Source organism: Diospyros lotus, chromosome 12 (assembly GCF_014633365.1).
Source record: "Diospyros lotus cultivar Yz01 chromosome 12, ASM1463336v1, whole genome shotgun sequence".
Lineage (NCBI taxonomy): Eukaryota > Viridiplantae > Streptophyta > Magnoliopsida > Ericales > Ebenaceae > Diospyros > Diospyros lotus.
The window spans coordinates 33,824,009-33,835,023 of NC_068349.1; the positions used below are offsets into that span (position 1 = coordinate 33,824,009).

Genomic DNA, 11,015 nt, shown 5'->3' on the forward strand with positions numbered 1-11,015 from the left:
GGTACTCTACTTGTTGTTGTGCAAAAACATTCTTTGATTTCTTAATAAATAATTAATTGAATCTAAGAACCTCAAGTGTGATTCTCAGATGGACAAGGTGTTGATGGAAAAAAGGACTATACACCATTATGTCATAAAAAAACACTAGAATGAATTTCCTTAGGTAATGTTTGAAAATTTGGCTTATTAAGGCTTGGAGTGTGGCTAGGGTATGAGCTCAAAAAACATCATCAAGAATTCATAATGCCTGTGGTGGGTGGTGGGGGCTATCTTAGGAACATCATTTAGGTTCATCTAAATTTGATGATAGACAGACCATAGGTCTAATTTAGTAAAGATGGTGGCATGTTTCAATTTATCTAGTAAATCTTCTATGATAGGTATAGGAAATTTGTTCTTGATAGTGTGTGTGGGTGTTAAGTTGACGATAGTCAACACAAAAACGTCAACTATTGTCTTTTTTCTTGACAAGAAGTACATGTGAGGCTTAGGGATTGTGGCTAGGGTTGATGATGGACTTTTGGAGCACACTCCTTATATATTTTCAAGCTTAGCCTTTTGTTTGGGAGGGTATTGATGAGCCCTTATGTTAATAGGCTCGATATTTGGTTTGAGTGTGATAGAGTGATCAAAGGGTCTTTTAGGGGAAAGGGAATTGGGTTTCATAAATAGGTCCTCCTATTCAACTAGAAGTTTATCAAGAGAATCAAGTTCTTGTACCTTCCATTGGCGTTGAGGATGACTATTGACCGTTAGCATTAATTCTCCTTCCCGTCCTTAGTTATTCCTTATTAGCTCCACAATATGTATAGAGAAGAGTTGAGCCACCTGTGCCTACTTGCTCTTGAATATTTTTTGCAACTTCTTTTTTGAAATCATTTTCACACCCTTGTTTCAATACTTCCACTAAGAGTCATCCTCCTGCCTTCCTTCTCGAATGTCACCCCCGTCTTATTAAAATAAAAATTGATAAGACTCGCTTCTTTCATTGAGTCCATCCCCAATACAAGTTGACTTGTACATCACTTCCTAATAAAAACCTACGCAAGTTAGCTTGCACATCACCTTATGGCCATTAGTCATTGTCACATATAGAGGTTGGGTGCCAGTGATCTTACAATTTAGCTTTTTCACATTCTTCGATTGTCAACCATTGGCAGGGTTACAATAGTAAATAAGTGTGCAAACTTCAAATCTTGAGTGTTTTTTTTTTTTTTTTATCTTTTTCACTTTTTGAAAAAGTAAATTTAAATAATTGGAAAGTTATTTTTTGAATTATAACAATTTTTTGTGTTATCTTGATGTGAACTGAATTAGAATATATATGATAACAAGAAAATATAGGTAATTTTATTATATCATCTAAAAGGGTAAAACTGCGTTTTAACATCTTAAATAAATTGAAATAACTTAAAAGTCTTAATTTATCAAGTACAAGTGGAATACATTTATATCAAATCTCCTGGCTCTATTAATACACCTTTTCTCTTTGTTAATTGGGCCCATCTCCTAAAATCTCTCTTTAAACATTTCATTTTTCAACATTAAATTTAGTGCACATGCATATTTTTTATAATAAAGATAAATTATATGAAATCTTTCTGCACTTAGGGTCATGTGTAATTTATGTTCTGTGCTTTTGATTGCATAAAAAAATTTTTACATTTTTAAAATATTGCAATCAATTACAATTTGTTGTTATTTTACATAATTTTATACAATAATCTACATACAAAATATATAATTTCACATATATAATTTTAATATATCAAAAAATATAAAATTTTATATTAATCAACTGATAGATTACATAAAATTATGTAAATAATAACAAATTGTGGCTGATTGTAACATTTTTGAAAGTGCAAAGGATTTTTTTATGTAATCGAAAACACAGGGGATAAATTGTACATAACTCTAAGTGTATGAGGGTTTTATATAATTTACCCTTATAATAATAAACATATTCTATAGAACAAATAATAGAATTATAATTACTTTTGACCATAAATTATGGCAAGCTAGGTTAATAATATTTTTGAATTTTCTATTTCAATTATCAAGAAAATAACAAATAAAAAAAACAAATTGGCATAAAAACACAAGCCTTTTTAAAGTAGGAGCATTAAATATGGATGAGTCAACAGTGTAGGAAAAGCAGAGTTCCATCTGGGTATTAATTTGATCACGCCAAAGGAAGGGTGTCATTGTGCAATTTTTTTTTTTAAATGAGGGCGCGGCGCTTAGTGAGAAACGGTGATAGTTGAGGGGGTCTAAGAGTAATTACTCCTTAAATCAAAGGAGTTAATGAGAATTAGCAAAATGAGGATGTTAAAAACTTAAAAAAAAAGAAAAAAAAGACAAAAGATAATGTTCTATAATCAACAGAGGTTCCATGCCATAGAGGGACTTACCAATTACCACTTACCGGTCAACACCATCAAAAATATTGCTGCTGGGTTATACCTAACAGCCATCGGATTTATGGTTTTCATTTAAGAGTTTGCATGAATGCAATGTGTAATAATTTAAATTTGAACCCTCAATGGTCACACTTCACCTAATTTCGGGTTGGAATCGGATAAGAACATGACATTTTCATGTAATATAAATGATAAAAGTGTCGTCAAGTTGATTTTACAAGTTTTATAAATAAAGAATAAATTAAGTACAATTCATTTTATACATGGCAATCAGGTAAATCACACTAGAGGTCACAAAATTTTGATTTTTTTTTTAATTTGGTCATTAAACTTCAATTTCTTGTAAAGTGATAACAAAACTTTAAAATATTTTATAATATGGTCACTAAAGTGATTTTTGGATAATTTTTCACCAAAATTGCTAATGTGGCAATGGCCACATCATCATCACATCAACTCCACATCATCTCCACGTCAGTAATTTCGGTTAAGAATCATCAAAAAATCATTTTAGTGACCACATTACAAAATATTTTAAAATTTTATTATCATTTTGTAAGAAATTAAAATTTAGTGATCAAATTGAAATGAACGCCAAAATTTTGTGACATTTGATATGATTTATTTCATGGGAATCCTTTGATATTGGTTTTATTTTTTTATTAAAAAATTAAAATAAAAAATAAAAGTAATAATAAATTTTAATTTAATTCTTAGAAAAATTAAACGAAGGTAAAATTATAGTTTTTTTTTTACTTTACAAAAAAATTATAGTTTTTACATTTTATAATAATTTGTAATTGCCCAAAAATACAAGGGTGGGGGAAAGATCCCTCCTTGCAACTCTGGATACTCTTGAGGCAGCGGGGCCAGTGGCCCATCTCAAAAAATTTCCAGTCTTTGGTATCAGGACAGGAGAGGAGGCTCTTTTCAAACTTTGCCCCTTTTCATAACAAAAAGAAATAAAAAAAACGGCTAGTAGGGACCACCAACTCAGCCTTTTGCCCTTGATCTGTGCCAGTGCCAGCACTCACCTCAATCCTGTCCATTTTCCTCCTCGTCTTTCCCAGGAAAATTGCAACCCATTTTTCTGTTGCCATAAGAATCAGATCAAACATTTTTACATTCTTTTAAAGAGACTACACTTTTTCTGATTTAGGGTTTCCCTTTGCTTTCCTTCCCATTTTCTCTCCCATCATTAGCAAAGAAAACCCATTGTTGGCGACAGTGGGTTTTCTCTCCTGCTGTGTGGGTGGTGATGGAGAAGCTTCACTGTTTCTTTGAGTGGATTATTCTCTGCACTTTGCTGCTTGCAGCTTCTGTTTGTTCCAAGTACCATGGTAACCTATTTCCTGCTTTGTTTTCCTTTATTTGGTTTCTCTAATGTCATAGCATCTCTGCCAATATTCCATATGCATCATCTTCCTCTCTTTCTGGATGTTACTGTTTCTCAAATGTTTCATAGTTTCATAACTTCAGTGTACAATAGCAGTCACAAGCCTTGCCCATATAGGAGGAAGAAGCTATATATCAGAATGGCCAATCCTTGTTATGGTCATAATTTTTTTTATACGTGTCTTATATTTTTTCAATGTATCTATGAGTGATATAATTGATGTTTTCTCCAGTGGACTATATCAAAATTTAGCCACAATATCATAGATTTCTCAAGTCTATAAGACCATATGGAGATCTTTTAGATAGATATATGCATTGGGGCGAACCCCTTGCTTACATCAAGGGTGCAGACTCAAAAGAGGTCTGTATGAGGAATATAATACCACAGACAGTAGATTAGTTATATTCCATAAGCTCTCATCTAGAACAGTTGTATTGTAACACAACTTCTCCTCACTGCTAGGGAAGATGACTTTTGAGCTCATGGAACCAAGTAATATCCTAAGATCTCCCCATAAAGTTCTGATGTGGAATTGGGGCGTGACAAAAGTATGCAATTTGACAAGTCAATCTTCAAGAAATTGGGCCTTGAAGTCAGGATAAGGAATTATTATTTGATACTGGCTCATCCCCATGGTAATGACCAAGCTGAAATCTCTAAGAAAAGACTGGAGAAAGCTAAGGTGGCCCACAATTCATTCAATCATATAGAACTACTTCCCCATGGACTAAAAACTATGTACCATCAGATCAGGTTGGTCCAATCTTATTAACAAAAGAAAAGAATGGCAAAATTCCAGGGCAGTTAGCCAGAATCTTTCTGTGTTCAAATCATGTTTTTAGCTATAGGTTTGTTGTCTACTTTTCTCTCTTGTTTTGGAGGTAGTAACTGCTACACACTGCAAACTCTCTTTGTTTTCATGTAGTTCAATATTGTGTAATGATATTTTTCACATTCACTCTGTTTATTTTTTAAACTCTAGTTGAGAATTTAGAGATGTAAATGAGTCCCTTATTAACCCCATTTACATATTTGTTTTAGTAAATGTTCAAATAAGCCTTATGTCTATATCCCTCAGTTATGAATTCATATGCTTGTTTTAATTTGAAATGGGGTTAATTTGAGACCCATTGGGAACCCATTCACATCCCTAGTTGAGATGCTGTCAACTTTCTACCTATGATTGGTTTTTTTAATTATGCCCTCTTTCACTATGTTTTTTCTTTAGCCCTCGGGGTTGTGGAGTGGTTTGCGGGAGATGCCTCCTTGTAGAAAAAAGCTATCTAGACTTAGGAACAAGAAAATATTCAATATAACTGCAATACCATGTCATTGTGCTGACATGGTGTCATGTCCAATCATATCTTTCATTTATTTAGATCATCAATCTATAATAGTATCTGATGATGAAACCTATTTTTATTTTTAAATTTATTAAAACCACCCAATGCATGTATTTATGATCTGAATACTTGACAATATATAATTGGAATGTGATACCACATCAACACAATAATGTGGTATATACAGTATCTCTGCCTTTTTCTCCTAAAAAGACTAGAATGAAGATGTCTTAACCAATATAAGATTTCCTAATGTTTCCATTCTTGCAATGAAATACAAAATTTTTAAAATTTAATAAGTTCTTACTTTTCAAAGTTGCTGTCATTGCAGTGTGATTGTGTTTTCCTTTCTTCTTATTTTTTTATTTTTAGGTTTAATTTCCATCTAGAAATGGACAAAAAGGTGACTCAAGAGGGAAGGAGCTGGAAAATTTTGATATGAGGAGAAAAAACATTTTCCTGGTTATGTCCTTTGATTCTGTTATCAAATGCAATCTTTTTGCCTTTCCCTTTAAAGTTAAAGGCAAAGATAAAGATTCATCCTCTAAATTGGACCATTTATGCCATAACTAAAAACTATTAATGAAATCTTAAAATCATACCATTTCACATATCCTAAAGGGTTGGCACATACCATTTCATATGCCAAATTAGATTGCATCAGGAAAATTTCCTAGTTATGATCAATAGGGAGGATGTTTTAGCTGTTGTTAAGGGCATAAAATGCATGTATAGAAATTACTGGGGACCTAGAATTCGTGGTCAACCCTACAAAATGATATAAAGGCTTGATATATTGTTGTTGCTGCACCCACAGTGACGGTTTTTATAGGCTGCTCAATTAGCTTTGACTTGGTGGATAAAATACTGTATCTTCACTTTGATTACCACATTGGCAGCAATTCATAACCTGAAAGAATTGTGGGAGATAAGGAAATAGATTTCTGGATTAGTTGCATTATTTGCTACTTGCTAACGTTTTCAAGGACCAGATTCTCAGTTATGATTGTTACCTGCTGTTTTGTCAGCAGGAAACCCTGCGAATGATCTAGTTGACATGATCAACAAGAACCGTACAGACCAAAAGTTCAAGCAACTGGACAACAGTCCTGGGCTTGGGTGCATGGCCTTGCAGTATGCAGAGGAATGCAAGGGGAACTGCACAAGCAACAACACCATAAGTTGTGAGCCACCTGAAGATGACTTCACTGAGGTTTTTGCTCCCAACTGTGGTGTGGAGCTACCCACTTTTGGCACCATATCAGGCCACATTGTGGGGTGCCAACAGAAGTATCTTGAGCCATCAGAAGCCTTCTCTCGTGTGCTTTTTCAAGACAAGAAAACTCTCTCCCTTCTAAAAAACAAAACACACACTGAAGTGGGAGTAGGCCTGATTGGAACCCATAAAGGGTTCTACTGGTGTGTTCTATTTAGTAGTAATCGAGCGAATTCTTCATTTGTGCTTGAAGACCTAGGTCAAGGGATCAAGCAGAAGAAAGGGTGCTTCAGTGGGACTAGTACCCCTTGCAGCTGGGGACATAGAATAACCAGCACTCTTTTCACCAATATCTTGACAACATGGTTTTCATACAACTTATTGAGATAACATGAATATTGTCAATCACATATTCTATGAGATTTTGCTTCTTTTCAGCTGAAGGGGGGAACTGGAAAGAAACTCCAAGATGCAGATTTGGAGTCAGCATTCTGAATCTATTAAAGGTTTGTGAGTTTGGAGGGCAAAATCTTGATATCAGCGTGGTGCTGTTTCCAGGGGATGCAACTGTCAAACTGACTGTTGTTTTGCTTATATTGAAGGTCGGAGTGTTGTTTAGTGCCATATTTATATGTTTGTAACTTGACTTTTCCTTTTCAGTTTCCTTGTTTTCCTTGTTTATATTTAGATGGAATCTCATTCTGTGGGTTTCAGAGCATGCCTTAACGGTCTACACACCACTCATCCATGAAGCATGCTACCTCCAGGTCCTTGCTGCTTTTTTTTTTCTTCTTTCTTCAGTGAAAAGGGTAAACTGCGTACTAAGGGTCCTCGGGGTCCATCTGCACCCCAGAAACATTCATGGCACCAACAAGACCCCTTTATGGACTTCAATGAACGTTATTGACTCTTTTATCACTTACCCAACTAGTAATGGCATGAACCATGGCAGAACGTAATTAGCAAGCAAGGATGCTGTCACTTGGACTTAAAGCACCAAACTTTTTATCTGAATATTTAGTATTCAAGCCAACCGATCTACCTCCCTGGTGGTCAATAATATTACTTAAGTATGCTTATCCTGCCAAAACCAATTTTTGATAAGATTATGAGCCCTTGTGAAATGATTAATGAAATGAAGCTAGAATTACTTGTCTATGCATGCAAAATGAAGGTTTCTTTTCTTTTGCTTTCATAAATCCTAGCTCCAAATTTATCATTACCATGACTTGGTGGAGCAGAGACTCTGTTTCACCATTTAGGGGCCATATTGAAACAATCTTAACATTCAGAAGGTCACAGTTCATGTTATAACAAACTGTGTAAAAGAAATCTATACAAAATGGGTAATAAAAAAGGTATTAGATTCTGTTTTATACAAGCGTTGACACGTTATTATTTTACAGTTAAGCAGGGGAAAGTAAAAGTTCGATCTACCTAAACTAACCGAACTGAACTAACCCAACCTTTTAGTTCAGTTTGATTTTTTTCTTACATTGATTTGGTTTGATTATTTTTTCATAGAAATTTGGGTATTCAGTTTCAATTCATTTTTTTTTTTATCGAAATAACCAAACTAATCAAATCAATCAAACTTTAAAACGACGTCGTTTTGATGGTTATAAAATGACGTCGTTTTTTGACTGGTCACTTGCAAATGAAGAAAAAGATATTGAGAGAGACCAAGAGTTCAAAACCCACAAACTCTAAATCGAATCGAAACCCTATTGTCAAAAATACCTTCGTCTTTGTTAGATCGTCGTCGAATTTGATTGTCGCCCTTCCACCACCTTCCCTTTTGTAATCCATTGTCAACCGACGATTGTCATCTCTTCTCCTTTTGCTCATCACCTTCGGGCCTTCACCTTTCGACCACTTCCCCATTCCTTCATTCTTCCTTGTTGCTTCGACAATTGACCATCGTCTTCATCTCACCCTTTGTCCCATTTCCCGTCGACCTTTGTCTCATTGATCGTCATCCCCTTCGTCGTTATCCATCTACTGACGAACATTGTCCCCTTTTGCTTGTCGCCTTTGTGCCTTCGGCCTCTCCCATGCTAGTCGACCTTCCTTGTTCTTTCCTTGTACCTTCATTGTTCCTTCGACGACCAACCGTCGTCCCCATCTCATCCTTCGTCCTCTTCGGTTGTCTCATAGACTATCTTTCTCTTTTTCAACTTATGGCTTGCAATCGACCCATCAGTGACCCACAAAAGTGAGTTTCAGTTAGGCTAAGGTTTTGAATTTTTTCAATTGTTTTGACTTTTGGTATGGTTTTTTCTATTTTATTTGTGTACTTGCTTGAGACTCATTTTTTTAATATTTTTATATCAGTTTGATACAGTGCTTGATACAAAACGGTCTCAACGTCATCATCTTGCAATATAAGTACTATATAGTTTTTTTTTTTTTTTTTTTTTTTTTTAATTGATCCATGTTTTACATGTGTTTGGGTATGCATAGTATTATTTCTATATGTGTGTATTTTGATAAAAATAGTTCAAAGAAGACTACGTCTCATTTGTGAGAAAGACATGAGAAGGGATAATAAGATATGTGGATCCATAACATGGGATGTTAATAATATAATAGTCTAATAGAAGATATGGATAATGGGATAGAGATGATTGGAGGGCTAGTCAACTAAGTGGGTTAAGCCTTGTGATAATGACAAAGATGACTATGTTGATGCATGTATGGCATGTCATACTTGTGTATTTGAGTGTACTAACCAAAGCATATATGTATTCAAATCTTATTTGAACCTAAAAAGTACTCTCTCTCAATAATTTAGAATAAAGATAAAGAAAGAAAAGAAAAGGACAAAACAAAATAAGACATAAATCAAATAACAATAACAAGAAGACATTTAAACTCAACAAAAGAAAAACCCAAATGAAATTTTTCCTCTATATTTCGTAATTATCCACCAAAGATAGTATATTAAGTTCCTAGAGATCTTAAATGCCCTAGGTTATTATTTACATGTTGCACAAAGAAACCTTACTGCAAATTTGAGATTCCTATACTTTCAAAGAAAAGTTTCAATACATTACAAAGCACTTTGAAAAATGACTTATATGCCCTTCCAACTATGTGTCCTCACTCTTTTAATATATATTAATTACAATTATATTAATTTTAGATGGCAAGAGTCATACCACAAATAACCCTACCGATGATAGTTTAAGGCTTGCACCAATAGTAGTTCCAAGTCAAGCTCAAGATGATAGATATGCAACCTATGTCAGAAATATGAGATATTTTACCAAATTTGTAAATTTTGAGGGTCAAATTAAAGGTAAGTGCAATTATTGTTCTAGGAAATTCCATTGTGCAAAAAAAAAAATGGGACTACGATTTTAAAAAATCATACAGGATCTAGTAAAAAATACTCTCATGCTATGAAAACTCACCAAATGCAATTACACTTGCAATCAACTTCAAATGAAGGGGGGAGAGATGGTGAGAATATGGGTGCACGTGTTAATTGAAAATGTAATCAAGTGCTTGTCAAAAAAATGGTAGATAAGCTTCTTTTTTTTTTCAAATTTGTTGAATGTGAGGGTTTAGACAATTTGTTTGTTGTTTGTCCTAAATTTTGAATTCTTTCTTGTTGGACTATTTCTCATGATTGTTTTGACATATTCAATGAAAAGATATTGAATTTGATGAATAAGTTAAAAAATTCTTGTCAAAAAGTTTGTTTAACCATTGACACATAGACCACCGTTCAAAGGATTAATTATACGTGTTTAACAGTGCACTTCATTGACAACAATTGGACATTGAAGAAAAAAATCTTAAACTTTTGTCCAATTTCTAGTCATAAAGGTGACATCATTTCATTGGCAATTGAGAAATTTTTTATGTGATGGAAATTTGATAGAGTTTTTATTTTGACAATGGATAATACTAGTTCAAATGATGTTGTTGTCGTGAACTTTAAGAAAAAAAATAGCAAAATGATATGCTAGCATTATAAATGGGCATTGTTTGCATATGAGGTGCATGGTTCACATAATAAATTTAGTTGTACAACATGGTTTAAAAAGAATTAAATGAATCAATAACAAGAGTTGGGGATATAATGAAATATATTAGACAATCACTAGCAAGATTGAAGAAATTCAAAGAATGTGTTGCATTGAAAAAAATAGAATGTAAGGGCTTATTATCTTTGGATGTTGCAACTAGATGGAACTCTACATATATTCATGTTAGAAACTGCTCAAAAGTTTGAGAAGGCTTTTGAAAGATTTGATGAGGAAGATCTTTATTTTAAGATAGATCTTGGAACAAGTGATTGAATTAATAACTTGCAACAAGTTTTTAACTATTGATGGAAGACCTAAGCCAAAGAATTAGACGAAGATTAGAAAGTTTGTTACATTATAACAATAGTTTTTTGAGCTAATTTTGTGGGTTTTGAGGTCATCATATGCCACTTCCAACATATTTTTCCATGAAATTAGTACAATTTATGGTCTCTTACAAGAATGGCAAGAGGGTGATGATTTTGAGTTGAATGAATTAGCAAAAAAAAAAAAGAAAGAAAAGTTTGACAAATATTAGAGGAATCTGAAAAAAATGAATCACTTAATTTACATTGTTGTGGTTTTTGATCCTAGACA

At 33.6% G+C, this 11,015-nt stretch overlaps 2 protein-coding genes across 3 annotated transcripts in view; both read left to right on the forward strand.

The window, feature by feature from the left end:
* LOC127786938 (acyl carrier protein 1, mitochondrial) overlaps positions 1-11,015 on the forward strand; it is a 30,082-nt gene that overhangs the window by 11,423 nt on the left and 7,644 nt on the right. The window lies entirely within an intron of this gene.
* On the forward strand, positions 3,450-7,065 carry LOC127786936 (uncharacterized). Of its 2 annotated transcripts, none has more exons than XM_052314722.1 (2): positions 3,450-3,763; positions 6,194-7,065. In XM_052314722.1, the coding sequence occupies exons 1-2, from the start codon at positions 3,682-3,684 to the stop codon at positions 6,769-6,771; spliced, it is 660 nt and encodes a 219-aa protein (XP_052170682.1). In that variant the 5' UTR covers positions 3,450-3,681; the 3' UTR covers positions 6,772-7,065. The 2 variants fall into 2 exon arrangements, with proteins under 2 accessions (XP_052170682.1, XP_052170683.1); XM_052314723.1 differs by having other exon boundaries at positions 6,197-7,065.

What these genes read in the sequence shown, in the direction of transcription:
- LOC127786936 (XM_052314722.1), top strand. Translation starts at nt 3,682, where the DNA reads ATGGAGAAGCTTCACTGTTTCTTTGAGTGGATTATTCTCTGCACTTTG. An exon ending in TGTTTGTTCCAAGTACCATG is followed by an intron (nt 3,764 to 6,193) that starts GTAACCTATTTC and finishes CTGTTTTGTCAG; the next exon opens with CAGGAAACCCTGCGAATGAT.